At 43.0% G+C, this 15,462-nt stretch overlaps 1 protein-coding gene across 2 annotated transcripts in view; it reads left to right on the top strand.

The window, feature by feature from the left end:
* Window positions 1-15,462, top strand: part of LOC117668130 (major histocompatibility complex class I-related protein 1-like) — a 36,661-nt gene that overhangs the window by 2,110 nt on the left and 19,089 nt on the right. The window contains exon 1 of one of the 2 annotated variants that reach the window (XM_060693425.2): window positions 14,517-14,788. The exons of the other annotated variant lie outside the window; for it this stretch is intronic. Coding sequence (XP_060549408.2) covers window positions 14,716-14,788 — 73 coding nt within the window. The 5' untranslated portion in view covers window positions 14,517-14,715. Of the gene's footprint in view, window positions 1-14,516; window positions 14,789-15,462 lie in introns of those variants that run through there. 2 annotated transcript variants of the gene reach the window in all.

Genomic DNA, 15,462 nt, shown 5'->3' with positions numbered 1-15,462 from the left:
ATGAGAGATATTTATCAGAATGGAGAAGATGGATTGATTATATGCAAAAAAAAGTATCCGAACAAGAAGATTCATATAGCTTATGAATGAAATATTTTTAAGTAGTTTATGTTTATAGTTTTTGAGTTATAAGGAGTTAAAGATTTAGGGAGAATATGAATGCAATAATTTGTTAGCATATTTTAGCTTTATGTTTGTGAATGCTATACCCTGTGCCTGTTCTGGGAAGTCTAGGGAGGGGGGTGGGGGGGAAGGAGGGGAGGGGGAAAGGGTGGGGGGAAGAAAATGTTTGTATTTCTTATAAAACTTTTCAATAAAAAAAAAAAGATAATCACTTTGTTAGATGTACCATACTAAGAGTTTGGAATAAATATAAACTTAGGCTCTCTATGAAATTGCCTCTTTGGGTGTCACCCCAGGAAGCTTTTTTAAAGAAAAGAAATGATGGTGAAGCCAGACTGGTGGACGAATGGCAAAATTCTCTCTTTCAACTCTGCTGACCCAGTGCTAAAGTCAAGGGAAGACCTTGGATCAGAAGGTTATGTTTGCCATTGGTTTACATATCAACAACTAAAAGGAAGATTTAAATTGGATAAAAAGCATTAATGTCCAGCATTAGAGCATTAATGGACAGCAGTAGATGTCCAATACAAATAAGGTTCAAGGTTCTGGTCACCACCTTTAAAGCGCTCCATGGCTTAGGACCTGGTTATTTACGGGACCGCCTGCTACCACCAATAGCCTCCCACCGACCAGTACGCTCCCACAGAGAGGGGCTCCTCCAGGTGCCGTCAGCCAAACAATGTCGACTGGCAGCCCCTAGGGGGAGAGCCTTCTCTGTGGGGGCACCTATGATCTGGAACGAGCTCCCCCCAGAGATACAGAGGATTCCGGATCTGCGCACCTTCCGCCGCGAGCTGAAGACTCTTTTATTTCATCAAGCTGGCCTTGCCTAAATCTTCTCCCTTTTAAGTGCAAATTTTAAATTTTTAGTGTGTTTTAAAATATGGGTATTTTAAATTCAGCCAAATTTATTTAATTCATTTTATTCGATTTTAAATTTTTTGTATGTATGTGTTTTATTTCGTGGCTGTTCACCGCCCTGAGTCCTTCGGGAGTAAGGTGGTATAGAAATTTAATAAATAAATAAATAAATAAATAAATAAATAAATAAATAAATAAATAAATAAATAAATAATAAATAAAGGGTTTGATTTTGTAAAAAAAAAAATGAATTGGAAATCTGTAGATGAACATGGACATAAAGAAATCCATAAGCCTGGAAGGGAACCATATCCTGTGGAACCTATTAAATGGCATATAACACCGATAGAATCTTATGATCATATTGGGGATGGAGCATATAGAGGGATCTATAGGGGCAAAAGGGATGTTACCCAGTGGGAGTTTGATACTACTTGTAATGACAACGTAGTAGTATTGAATAAAGTTCAAGCTGGACTTTTGGGAATGTTTCCATGGATATCTACACAGTATAACCAATTGCAACTTGGACATTTAGCTTGTGCTTTAGCTAAAAGTATAAATGAGACTTCGTCTGCTATTGCTGCTTTAGCTGATGAGATAGGAGCCTTGGTAGTACAGTGGTCTAAAGCACCGTGTTATTAAGACCAGCTGCCTGCAATTACTGCAGGTTCGAATCTCGCCAGGCTCAAGGTTGACTCAGCCTTCCATCCTTTCTAAGGTAGGTAAATTGAGGACCCAGTTGTGGGGGCAATAAGCTGACTTTGTATAAATATACAAAAGGATGAAGGCTATTGCTTAGCGCATTGTAAGCCGCCCTGAGTCTCCGGAGAAGGGCGGCATATAAATCAATTTTTTTTTAAAAAAAAAAAAGAAGGAAATCTTTGTTACAAAATAGAGTAGCTATAGAGTATATGTTATTGAGGATGGGTCATGGATGTGAGGAATTCCAGGGCCTTTGTTGTTCCAATATATCCGATAATTCCCAATTTATTGAGTCTAAGCTAAGATCATTACATAATATTACTACCCATTTAACTCATGAATCTGAAAATACAGCTTTTAGGGGAGTCTGGGACTCATTAACCTCAGGGTTACCCAGTTTTGGATGGTTAAAGGAATTGTTTATGGGAATCATACTCATTATAGTTATAGGCCTTATTTCATGTCTTTGTATTAAATGTGTACCTGTATGTTGTAGTTGTTGGAAGCTTTGGTGGAAATGCTGCTGCAGTAAGAAGAAACAGAAGAATCTATCTGGTGAAACAAGGGGTGGTTTGGGCAGAAGAGAAGTTTCTATAATGCTGCAGCCTGCAGGACATTCATAATTTACAGGAATAAACTGGTAAAGAGGAGAAGTGGGGATTGTGAGAAATATAAGAATTATTCCTGTAAAAGTATAACCTGAGTTACGCCATTTTAAGTGCCTTATTTTATCTTGTATAACCTGATTAGATAGCTGGACAAAAAGAACATAATAAGGATTTTCTGAAATGCTTGCCTTGCTGGAAATATGTATCATGAAGCTGTTTTTGCGGAAACTGATGCTCTGGAAAAGTACTGAAATGAGATTGTTTTGGGGTTTGTCTGTTCTAGGAAAAGGAAAGTGCGCACTTGATGTTTTTAAGGGGTATTTCTGTTGGGAAATTGGGGGATTTCCAGGGTGAAAACATGTACTACATGTGTTATATAAGATCTGAAACTGATACCCAAGGGACATTACTTACGTGTATTCTGATGTATTCTGATGTATTTTGAAGACTGTATATAACCCGAGTGAGTTGACTTCTTTTTGTCTTTCTCTCCGTTAGAGAGGGATAGACCCTCTGCAAAGTTCTCTAGTTCTCAATTATTTTGTCAAGCATAAAAATATTCCAATTATTACAACTTCCCTCATTTACTTTCAAAATATTCCAATTATTATGAACATGAATATTTCAATTATTACAAGTTCCATACAATCCAATTTCTTAACAAATCAATTAATTATATAGCCATCTTTTCTCTTTACATAAGGCAAATAATTTTCCCCATAAATTCCTCTAAACCACAATTTAGTCATTTCTGCTTTCATCACCATACACAATTACATATATTTATCTAGATTCCAAAAATGCAACTAGAACTCTTCCAATTATTATTCAATTCATTTATGCATTCATTTGATTTACCATTATTTCTTTCAATTCATATTTCAATTCTAAGTATATATAACATATTCCTCTTTCATTTCTTTCTCCTTTTCTATTTTTATTTTTGCATTTTTCTTTCCTCTTTTTTCTTTTGTGCTTTAAAATCTTGAACTCTCCTATTTTGCCCTATATTCCCTGTTGTTTCCCCCCTTTTTCTCTCTCTCTTGTCTTTCCACTTTTAATCCCAGTGTAATCATTTAATTTTTTTATATTCTTTCTATTCCACCCTTCTTTCCTCCTTTGTCTCTTTCCATCCTTTCTGGGTTTTTTTCATTGTTAATCCCAATGTAATCTCTAACAGCCTCCTTTTTATTGTTACTATCCACATAATCATTTAATTTTCCATAATCAATCTCATTGTCTTTATCTTCTTCTTTATTCTCAGTCTCTATATCTTACTTCTCCGTCGTTATTTCCTTGTCAGTATGCTCTATCACAGTTTTTGAATCCTCAGGTTTCAGTTCCCCATGTAACATTGTAATTATTTCCCTTATTTCTGTTTTCCATGGTGAGTACATCATTTTCATCATTTCTCTAATTTCCTGCACCATTTTGTTCTTTCCAGGTTGATATTTATTCCAATTTAAAGTTTTGTTATATCCTCTTTTTTTTTTCAAAGTCAAACTGCTTGCATACAAAGAAATCCTCCCCAAAAGTTCTCATGGCGGTTATCACTGTTAAAGTTCAATTTTCCAAAATAAAAGTTCCAAATTGCAATATTCTTGTTTCTCCTGAAGATGTCTCTCTTCAATCCACAGTTCCAATCAGCAGTCTAACAAAGTATCCATTTTGTTTCAATCCACATCAACAGTCTTTATTAGTTTCTCTTTTCTTTGTTACTTTAAAAATGCCAAATCAGTCTTAAAGTCCGGTCCAAATTATACAATACGTTCTCCCCCCCCCCCCCACTTTTAGTATAACACTTCCATTGCAGAGCTTAAATTCCAATTTCTCTTTTGTTTTTCTTTAGCATTGAAAAAAAAGGATCTATTTATCTCTTTCCAATCCTTTAGTCAATTTTAGGGTTATTTTTTCTAAAATTTTTTTCAAAAAGTTTTTTTTATTTTATAAACAAACAAACAATACATAATCAATCAGTCAATATATCTTCTAAATACATCTCTTGTGTCTTCTTTTTGCTCTTCCAATATTTATCATATCCTAATATCATTTATTTATTTATTTATTTATTTATTTATTTATTTATTTATTTATTTATTTAATTTTATTTCTATACCGCCCTTCTCCTGCGGGACTTAAGGTGGTGTACAGCCGAGATAAAACATTGCATATAAAATTTAAAAACAGTGTAAAAAACGATTAAATAATTTCGGCCCAAGATTTAAGACAACCCAATTAAAACCGAATTCAAATTAAAAACTGAGAGGATGGGATCAAGCCAGCCCGGCTAGATGGAATAGGTGTGTTTTCAGGGCCTGACAAAAAGTCCGGAGGTCTGATATCGTGCGTATCTCAGGGGGAAGGTTATTCCAGAGGGTAGGTGCTGCCACAGAGAAGGCCCTCCCCCTGGGGGTCGCCAGCCGGCACTGTCTGGCCGACGGCACCCTGAGGAGGCCCTCTCTGTGCGAGCGAACCGGTCAGTGGGAGGCTATTGGCGGCAGAAGGCGGTCTCGCAGATACCCTGGCCCTAAGCCATGGAGCGCTTTAAAGGTGGTCACCAACACCTTGAAGCGCACCCGGAAAACCACAGGAAGCCAGTGCAGCTCGGCGCAGGAGAGGTGTCATATGTGAGCGCCCTGTCGCTCCCATAATCCCCCGCATGGCCACATTCTGGACTAACTGCAGCCTCCGGGTGCACCCCAAGGGGAGCCCCATGTAGAGAGCATTGCAGTAGTCCAGGTGGGAAGTGATCATTTCCTTTATTATCACATTTCCCCCACTTTTCTTACTTCTCTATTAATACATTTATTAATAATACATTTATTTATTAAACTATCTTTTAATTTTATTAAAAATTAGACAACCATTTTATCCCCACACAACCTTCAACCCCCCCTTCCCCACCCCCACCCCCGACTTCCCAGAGCAAAAACAGGGTATAGCATTAAACAAACATAAGCTAAAATATACTAACTTACTACCAGATTCAAAACCCCCTCACACTCTTTAACTCCTCTTTTAAAAATTGTTCATCAGCCTCCCCTTTTAGAATTCTAATCTAAACATTATAAAACTTTCTTTAAAGCGTATCTTTTAAGAAGAAGAAAATATATATTATTTTATATCCATTCAATTTTAAATTAACCATTTTAATACTTCAGGAAGTTTTTTTTAAAAAAAAAAAACACACTTCAATAGAATATTCTTCAAAATATAACCTTAAAAATACTATTAATCCATTGAGTTAAATTATTTCTAACTCTTGAATTCATCCTTCAAAATATCTATTTCAAAACTTTCAGGATGCTGGGTCTTTTTCCTTGGGTTTAAAGGAAGGAACTTGTGGCAGCAGCTAAAAAAGCGAATCCCATCCTTGGTTGTATTAAAAGAGTCATAGAATCAAAATCACATGAAGTATTCCTATAAGGAAAATATATACAAAATGTTGTATAGATGGCACCTGCCCCCGGCTAGATTATCGAAGATGTTCCCGGGGACCTCTCCGGTTTGCTGGAAATGCAACGCCGCTATGGGAACTTACTTTCATAGTTGGTGGACCTGTCCCCGAGCAAAAGAATATTGGGCTAGAATTCAAAAATGGATTTTAGAAATCATAGGATGTAGAATAGATTTGAACCCGGAAACGTTTTTACTAGGCATGAAACCAGAGAACTTAAACAAATCTAATTGGTATCTCGCTCTCCACATCATCATTGCAGCCAGGATCTCGTTCGCGCAAGAATGGAAATCCAAAAATATCCCATCAGAGGCTACGTTAATTGCAAAGATCATGGACTGTGCAGAAGCAGACAAGCTTACTGGACTTTTGCGAGATAGACAAGAATCGGGGTTATATAGGAGCTGGGACAGATGGTATGCTTGGCTGCAAAAAAAGAAATCTTAAGAAGAACGAAAATATTAACCTTAATGTGAACGTGGGTAAATATTTCCAGGAGTACTGCATGACGATTGAGAATTTTTTTTCTGGTTAAACCTTTCTTTCTTTTGATGAGTTAGCTTAATGGAAGTTTGTACTTTCTCCAGGCGAAAATTGATACTTTAAAACTCTATATGTATTATATTACTCTCTGCAATTCTATCCATATTATTATATTTTTTCTGTATTTTTTAATAATTTTCAATAAAAAATTAAAAAAAAAACACTTCAAAAAGCAACACTTGGAATACGGCATCCAGTCTTGGTCACCAGATTACAAAAACGATGTTGAGACTTTGGGAAAAGTGCAAAAAAGAGCAACTAAGATGACTAAAAGCCTGGAGACAAAAACGTATGAAGAATTTATGGATTTGGCCAGTCTAGAGAAAAGAAGGATTAGGGATGACATGATAACAGCGTTCCAATATTTGAGGGGCAACGACAAAGATGAGGGGGTCAATTTATTTTCCAAAGCATCAGAAGACAGGACAAGAAACAATGGATGGAAATGAATCAAGGAGAGAGCCTTGGTAGTACAGGGGTTTAAGGCACCCTGTTATTAAGCTGGTTATTAAGACCAGCTGCCTGCAATTACTGCAGGGTTCGAATCTCGCCCAGGCTCAAGGTTGACTCAGCCTTCCATCCTTTCTAAGGTAGGTAAATTGAGGACCCAGATTGTGGGGGCAATAAGCTGACTTTGTATAAATATACAAAAGGATGAAGGCTATTGCTGAGCACATTGTAAGCCGCCCTGAGTCTCCGGAGAAGGGCGGCATATAAATCAAATTTTTTTTTTAAAAAAAAAAAAGCAAGCTGGAATTAGGGAGGAATTTCCTAACAGTGAGAACAATTAACCGATGGAACAGCTTGACTTCAAAATGTCATAAAAATATTCCAATAAAAGAAACAAGAAGACAGCAACACAAACAATAATTCTTACTTTAAGATTCAGAGGTTTATTTCATGAGCAATTTGGAACATGAAGAGACATCATAACACAACTTACATCAATTGCCCATTGCAATGAGGTCCATTGACACAGCTGAATCCAGCAAGGAATAGTCCTGAACTCATCCCAACACATTCCTTTTATACTTTTCTGCACGCATTTCACAACTTACTTCCTTGCTTGTTCTTGTTGACAAACAGTCTCCACATATACCCATGTACATCGCAAACCGCTATCCATCGGCTACTTTCAGTTCTTTATTTCTCACGGTTTCATCCTTCTATGTCCAAATATATCTCAAAACCACGTGGCTACTTTCAGTTCCTTATTTCTCATGGTTTATTATTTATTATTATTTATTACATTTCTATACCGCCCTTCTCCTGAGGGACTCAGAGCGGTGTACAGCCATGATAAAATAATACCAGCACAAAAATTAAAAACCATTTAAAATCATTAAAGCATTGGCCGTCATTAAAACCCCTAGCTAAAACCACTTTAAAACCATTTAAAACCCACTTAAGTTAATTCATTCGGTCAGGCCGGCTTGCTGGAACAATAAAGTCTTTAGTGCACAACGGAAGATGCGGAGGTCGGGGATCCTCCTTATGTCCGGGGGCAGCTCATTCCATAGGGCAGGAGCCCCCACAGAGAAGGCTCTCCCCCTGGGGGTCGCCAACCGACATTGTTTGGCCGACGGCACCCTGAGGAGGCCCTCTCTGTGAGAGCGTATCGGGCGGTGGGAGGCATGTGGTGTCAGAAGGCGGTAAGTATCCCAGTCCTAAGCCATGGAGCATTTTGAAGATGGTGACTAGCACCTTGAAACGCACCCGGAAGACCACTGGGAGCCAGTGCAGCTCGCGCAAGAGAGGTGTTACATGGGAGCGACGGGTCACTCCCATAACCACTCACGCGGCTGCGTTCTGGACCAGTTGGAGCCTCCGGGGAGCCCCATGTAGAGAGCGTTACAGTAGTCGAGACAGGAAGTGACAAGGGCGTGAGTGACCGTGCGTAAGGTTTCATCCTTCTATGTCCAAATATATCTCAAAACCACGTACCGTATTTTTCAGAGTATAAGACACACCTTTCCCCCCCCCAAAAGGGGGTGAAAATTTAGGTGCATCTTATACACCGAATGTAGCTCCCACCCACCCACTGGCCCCCACCCTTTGGCCTCTGCTTCCCAGAAGTTACCTCCTTGCAGCAAACAGCAAGAAAAAACAGCTCCTTTCAGCTTCGGCACAGCCTATTTAGCACATGTTGATTGGATCGGCCTCCCGACTCTCAGCTGTTTTGCTCTCAGCTGTTTTGCACAGGGCTCTGCTGCTTGCTCCAAGGAGGTAAATTGCTGGAGCAGATTTTTTTTTTCCTTATGCTAATCAAGCTATGCTGAAAATGAAAATGAAAGTAAAGCAGGCAGTTTGCTGTTTGCTGCAACGAGGCAAAATTGCTGGGAGGCAGAGGCAGATTTTTTTTTCTTCTTTTCCTCACCAAAAAAGGTAGCTGCGTCTTATAGTCCGGGGTGTCTTATACTCTGAAAAATAGGGTACTTTGCAAAAACCACCTTTCACAGCAACGGCTCAGCAGGATTACAAATAGTTGAAATCTTTCTATCTAAAACTTTGGTTCATGTAGCTTTTTAGGGCCTGCTATCCTTCTGTGGACTCTGGTAGTCCAATGGGCTATTTGTCCATTTTTCACAAAAAGTTGTAGATCATTCAGTCCCTCTGTGAGATTTTTTTTTAAAAAAAATAAACCTCTCAGAGAAAAACGAGGAGCCCACGAACATTAAAAAGCAGCTTTATTTTAGAGATATATCATAAGCTTTTTGCAAAAGGGTTCTCCAAGAAAAGAGAGAGAATGTTATATAGGTCTGAATACATGGTTTAAATACATTTTCAAACAATCAGCAAAACAATTAAAACGCCCCCACTTACCATTGGTTTATCGGATGTTACATAAGTTTTTGGCTATTCCGCAATGCATTCCCGAATCAGAAATCCCCTATGGAAATACCTTTACCACATGTCTTCTTAACAATACAATTAATCAGAACATGACCGCTTCCTTCCTTCTACTATTGAAGTAGCTTCGGTCAGCCTGACCTGACTTGTAACGTACTAATCAAGTTTATGGCTTTATTTTTCCCAGAAAATAAATAAATAAATAAATAAATAAATAAATAAATAAATAAATAAATAAATAAATAAACTTTATTGTCATTGTATGTGTATACACACTATACACATACAACGAAATTTACTTGACACCCGAAGACCAGGCCCCACACACATAATCCTCAAACACACTCCCACCCACCACAATTCCCCACCCCTAAACCACCCAAACATCCACACAACAGACCAAGTCATGCTGTCCAACAGCTCACAAAAGGCGGCATACATAATTCCCTATCTTAATGTCTTACACAGCTGGTTAGCTGAGGTCATGGGCAGTAAATATGGAGTCACTAAGGCTTACAGGAATAATTCTATTTCTCTCACCCTCTCAGATTCTCATCAATTGCTAACCAACCACCTTCTCAACCTCCTTCCCCAAAAGGGAAAAGTTAGAGATTGGTTGATAGCAGTGGTGGGTTTCAACAATATTTTACTACTGGTTCTGTGGGTGTGGCTTAGTGGGCGTGGCATGGCTTGGTGGGCATGGCTTGGTGGGCATGGCAGGGGAAGGATACTGTAAAATCTCCATTTCCTCCCCAATCCAGGGGAAGGTTACAGCAAAATCCCCATTTCCTCCCAATCAACTGGGACTTGGGAGGCAGAGAATAGATGGGGGCGGGGCCAGTCAGGATTTTTACTACCGGTTCTCTGAACTACTCAAAATTTCTGCTACCGGTTCTCCAGAACTGGTTAGAACCTGCTGAAACCCACCTCTGGTTGATAGTTATTGAAAACTATTTATTCCGAGAGGGGAGGGCGTACCACTGCCTCTTTCAATATTGGGGGCATCCTCCCCTCTGTCAGAGAGGCCAACACTTTGACATGGACCCATACACAGATTCACCACCTGTTCTGCCCCAGCTCCGGATTCCCAAGGATTGTGACACACACCAACGGTCCTTATCAAAGTTATAATGTACCAAGAATAAACAAAGTCTCGCAAAGGTTGGCAATCAGCCCAGAAAACAAGATACGATAAGACACTCACTCTTCAAAAATGCTCTGTAATAACAACTGGAACGTTGTTTCCAGCAAAAAATTACTAACTGCATGTGACTTAAATAGGCTAAGGGAGTGGCCAATTATCCTCAAACCTTACTCTCGAGTAGACCTCCTCCTCCTGAGTAGCCACTCCTGCCTTTTGGCAGCCCTGCGTGCTCGAGCATTGAGGAGAGGCTCCTCCACTTCGCTCTCTCCACTTGAAGGAGCCTCTGGAGGTTCTGAAGGCCCAGGCTGAGTCTCTGCCTCTGGCACCACATCCTCTTCAGCCTCCTCGCTGTCCGACGCGAGCGCCGGCTGTGCAGGCTGCTGGCGCGACCCCACATCAGCCTCGTCGTCGTTGGGATCAGCCACAATCCGCACAGGCCGCTGGCGGGCCACAACACCTCCCTGGCTGCTTTTACAACCCAGGAGACGTCGGGATCCAATAAGCAGGTGATTAAAGTGACAGCACAGGAGGCCCCGTCCACTTCCTCAAGAGTCACCGGCTCCAATGCACCGAGACCACTCCAACAGACAATGCCACAGGCACCTCGGCCTCTCCTATTCAGTCCCAGTCAAGGTCAGAGTGTGTCTGAGTGATAACCAGAGAGGCTCAGCAATCCTCATAGTGGCCCAACAGATGTTCTGAGGGCTCCTCCATAACCAGAAGGAATTGGGTCTCCCTCGATAGGGCTACTGGATGACTGTCAGCAAATGCAACTTATACCAAAATTGGAATGGGAGGAAAAATATTCTTTCAATGCTGGAGAGTGAATGCAAAGTGTCCTTGCGTCCTTCGCTTCAGGCCCTCGGTGTCCTTCTACCTTCTTTCTTTTCCCCAGCAGCTCTAGTTGGGGGGGGGGTTTGAGTGTTCAGTAACCTCAGATAGTGAAACCACCAATTGAGGCTTCTGAACAGCAATGAAAGGCTCAACAGATGGAGAGAAACCACAGATGTTCATTTCCGGAGCTTCTGAGAATAGAAACTGTAGATTTGAACGAGTCCTGAGAATAGAAACTGTATTGTTTTTTTTAAAAAAAAGATTTTATTTTTTTTACTTTTTCAAACAAAAAACAACATAAAAGCATCATCCTTTCAAACAATTACAGACAGTGTTTCGGTCGGTTAAAATCTTTTCGTGCTCACAAACTCTTCAAGATATCAATATATGACAGATGTTTCTTTTCCACTAAGGAAAAAAAAAAACAATTTTTACACATTTTATCTTCATTTCATTTCATTTCTATTCTGAGAATAGCAACTGTATTGTTGAACAGCTTCTGGGAAGATGGTTGGAAGGGCTTATAAGATCTTGGGGGAATTTTGCCAGAGGGCTGTTGGATACCACAATTTCTGGGCCTCTGCTCTCCTGTACTCACAGGCAGGACAGAAAACCCCAGGCGGAGTCCATTGGAGGGATGGGCCCTGTGGACCTTCTTGACCAGGGTGTTTTTCTAAGTTCCAAGCAGCACCTGGAATTGCACTCAGGACCCCATTGGAGGCTATGCAACCCCCTCCCCAATGCAGGAAGCAACGTTGCTGCACCGTCTCATGCCAGCTTTATCAGAGTTTCTTGCAAAAATCAAATCCAGAAGCACACACAGATAACTGAATCAGCTGGATTCATTAACTTCTTTATATTCATAATAACACATAAAGTATATTTACAATACCAACAGTTGATTCTTTAGCTCAGATCCGCAGACATGTTCCCACACACACAGACTACAGCAGAGAGACTAGACTCATTTTTCTCTGCACAGACTCAGAAGCTGCAGACTAAGACACGCCTTGGCTCCAGTCTGTCTCAGCTCCCAAATAGCCCTCAATGGCTGACTTTGTTACCATATCCTATCCCAGTTAATATATATACTCTGACAAGCTTCTATGTGGGATGCTTTTTTTGTACGGTTGCAGTTTCTGCAGAGTTTTCCAGGTGTTGGAAGAAATATCCATCTGGTTCAGTTCCAAGTGGGGAGGAAGACATTGGAAACATGGAGGCTGATAGGAGAGATGGTTTAATGGAGCAGAACAATCAAGGACATGGTCCTGGGCGGCTGACCATGGGAGTCTGACAGCAACCAATAGAATACATGCCCTTGCCCCAGGAACAGGAAGCTCAAGGGCAAGACCCAAGAGAGGGTATAAATAACCCTCACTCTTCACTCCACATGGAGTGAAGAGTGAGGGTTATTTATACCCTCTCTTGGGTCTTGCCCTTGAGCTTCCTGTTCCTGGGGCAAGGGCATGTATTCTATTGGTTGCTGTCAGACTCCCATGGGGTTATGCAGGGGTCATAGCTAACTTTGTCTGAGCTCCCAGGTTTGGTTGAAACTTGGAGGGTGATGCAATGTCTCCAGGTGGTTGTGCCATGTGGTGAGCTCTGCTGATAGATAATCCTATTATGTCCTGGAGGGTCATGTCTTAATCCCATCACCCTGGAGATGAAGGTCTTTTGTCTTGTAGATAGGATAGTCAAATATCTGCTGGGGGTAGGGAGCTGGGGCTGAGTTTCTGTCCCCCTTAAGATTTCCAGTTCTCTTTTAGGAGAAATATAATATTCTGCCTTCTTAATATTTTTGAAAATATTTCTAGGAGAGGAGTGGGAGCTAACTTTCTACACAGGGAAGCCCAAGGGAGAGCACACGGCAGTAATCTAACCTGGGGGAATCACAAGAGTGTGGAGCATGGAACTGGGGCGCTCCCTCAAAAAAGGGAGGGCACATAGGGTAGCAGCCAAATCTGGGCAAAGGGATCCCTGGCCACAGGATTTCAACCAGGAGGACTTCTGGGCTGGGTGGGGACAGATTTCAATGCAGGGAAGAGTCTAAGCCCCTTCCCCAATTAGCCTCCTTGCCCTGGGGGTGGGAAACAGATGACCTGCCTCAGTCTTTTCTCCCTCTTCCTCTCTTCTCCCCCCTCCTCTTTCTTCCTCCCCTTCTCTTCCTCTCCTCTCTTCCTCCCCTCCTCCTCCTTTTTCCTCCCCCTCTCCTTCTCTCTCTTTCTCCTCTCTCTTTCCCCCCTCTTCCTCCTCCTCTCTTCTCCTCTCCCCCCTCCTCTCTTCCTCCCCTCCTCCTCCTTTTTCCTCCCCCTCTCCTCCTCTCTCTTCCCCCCTCCTCCTCCTCTCTTCTCCTCTCTTCTCCCCCCTCCTCTCTTCCTCCCCTTCTCTTCCTCTCCTCTCCTCTCCTCTCTTCCTCCCCTCCTCCTCCTTTTTCCTCCCCTCCTCCTCCTCTCTCCTTCTCTTCTTCCCCCTCCTCCTCTCTTCTCCCCCTCCTCCTGTCTTTTCCTCCCCTTCCCCTCCTCCTCTTGACGATCCAAGCTTGAAAAGGTTGCAGAAAAAAATTCTCTTAGAAGCTTCTGACAATCAGGCAACTCAGCTTGGATCGTCAGAGCCATTTAAAAGAAAAAAAGTTTTTTTCTCTTTTAAATGCCTCTGAGGATCCAAGCTCTGACATCCACAGAGCCAAGGAGACCCTATTTGCCTAGGGGTTAACAAGCAAGTGGGAGACCTTCTGTCCTGGCCACTTGTTGGAGCATTCACAACCTCTGGAGGCAAGTCGTTCCTCTGATTAATTGTCCTCACTCTCAGGCAATTTCTCTTTAGTTCTGGGGTGCTTCTCTCCTTGTTTAGTTTCCCTCCATTGCTTCTTGTCCTGCCTTCTTTGGAGAAGAGCTTGACTCCCTCTTCTTTGTGGCAACCCCTGAGCTATCGGAACTCTGCTATCATGTCTCCCCTCGTCCTTCTTTCCATTAAACTGGATATAGAAAAGGAAAACGTTTCCTATGTATGAAAAGACGTTTTGGGTGCTCCATCACTGGAGGCTTTTAAGAAGAGGCTGGACAGACACTTGTCTGGAACGGAATAGGATCTCCTGCTTGAGCAGGGGGTGAGACTAGAGGACCTCCAGGGTCCCTTCCAGCTCTGTCATTCTGCGTTCACGTACCAGGCACAATCCGGTCCTTTGAATGCTGAACCTGGCTGGTGAAAACTTTAAGGGGGGGGTCTCTGCGTGTTGAGGGCGAGGTCAGCCTCTCAGACCTTCCAGAGTGCCGGAGGATGTGCAGAGAGCAGCGCCGTTTCCTTTCCTCCGTGGCGGATCCGCGGACTTAGTGTGGGTGGAAACTTCAGGGGAAATGGGGCGGGGGGAGGGGGAGCGGCGCTGCTATTGGCGGACCTTGGAGGCGGGGGCAAAGGGTCCCCCCCTCCTCCCTGAAGGGCCAAGGGAGCAGGAGCTCGTCGTCCCGGGCGGGCGAGGCAGAGAACTTGAGCGGAGTTTGGGTGGGGGGGGGAGGAAGCCGGCGGTCGCTGTCCCTGTCGGGGATGCTGGTCTCTTGGGTCGTGGGGGCGAAGGGGCGCCTGGCCAGGGGGCGATGCTGCTGCGACGGGCGCCCCTCTTGCTCCTCTGGGGACTGCTGGGCTCCTGGGTGCCGGGGGGCCGCTGCGGTGAGTTTTTGGAAGGACGGGCGAGGGGGCGGAAAGGCAGGCGGGGGTGGGGGGGTCTCTCCCCCTTCAGCCCCTGTGAGGCTTCACTTTCACTTCACTTTCCCTTCCCCTCCGCATTGGGAAGCAGCGCTGCCCCTCTCCGCCTCTCCCCCTCCGGCCTTCCTGAGCGCGGAGGAAGGAAGGGGAGGCTGGGCAGCAGCGAGGCAGCCTCGGCACGTCCCTCTCCTAGCCATCGTCTTCCAGCTGACACAGGTGGAGAGGCGGCCGTAGGGATGGATCCCCCTCCCCTCCTCCTCCTTTGGAGTCTCTGGGCCGGCCCGCTGTGGGGAGGGACTCCAAATCCCAACATCCCCAGCCTTGAGACTAGCAACCCGTAGAGCCCGAACCCCGACGCCTCTACCGGATGAGATGGGGAACATGTGGACGCCGCCTTTTTTTTTTAAATTTGATTTATATGCCGCCCTTCTCCGGAGACTCAGGGCGGCTTACAATACGTTAAGCAATAGCCTTCATACTTTTGTATATTTATACAAAGTCAGCTTATTGCTCCCCACAATCCGGGTCCTCATTTTTCCTACCTCGAAAGGATGGAAGGCTGAGTCAACCTTGAGCCTTGGCGAGATTCGAACTTGCAGTAATTGCAGGCAGCTGTTCTTAATAACAGGGTGCTTTAG

The sequence above is a fragment of the Pantherophis guttatus genome, chromosome 2 (genome assembly GCF_059756535.1).
Source record: "Pantherophis guttatus breed Tessera chromosome 2, ASM5975653v1, whole genome shotgun sequence".
In the NCBI taxonomy this organism is placed as follows: Eukaryota; Metazoa; Chordata; class Lepidosauria; order Squamata; family Colubridae; genus Pantherophis; species Pantherophis guttatus.
This window is presented reverse-complemented; position numbering and strand designations above follow the sequence as displayed.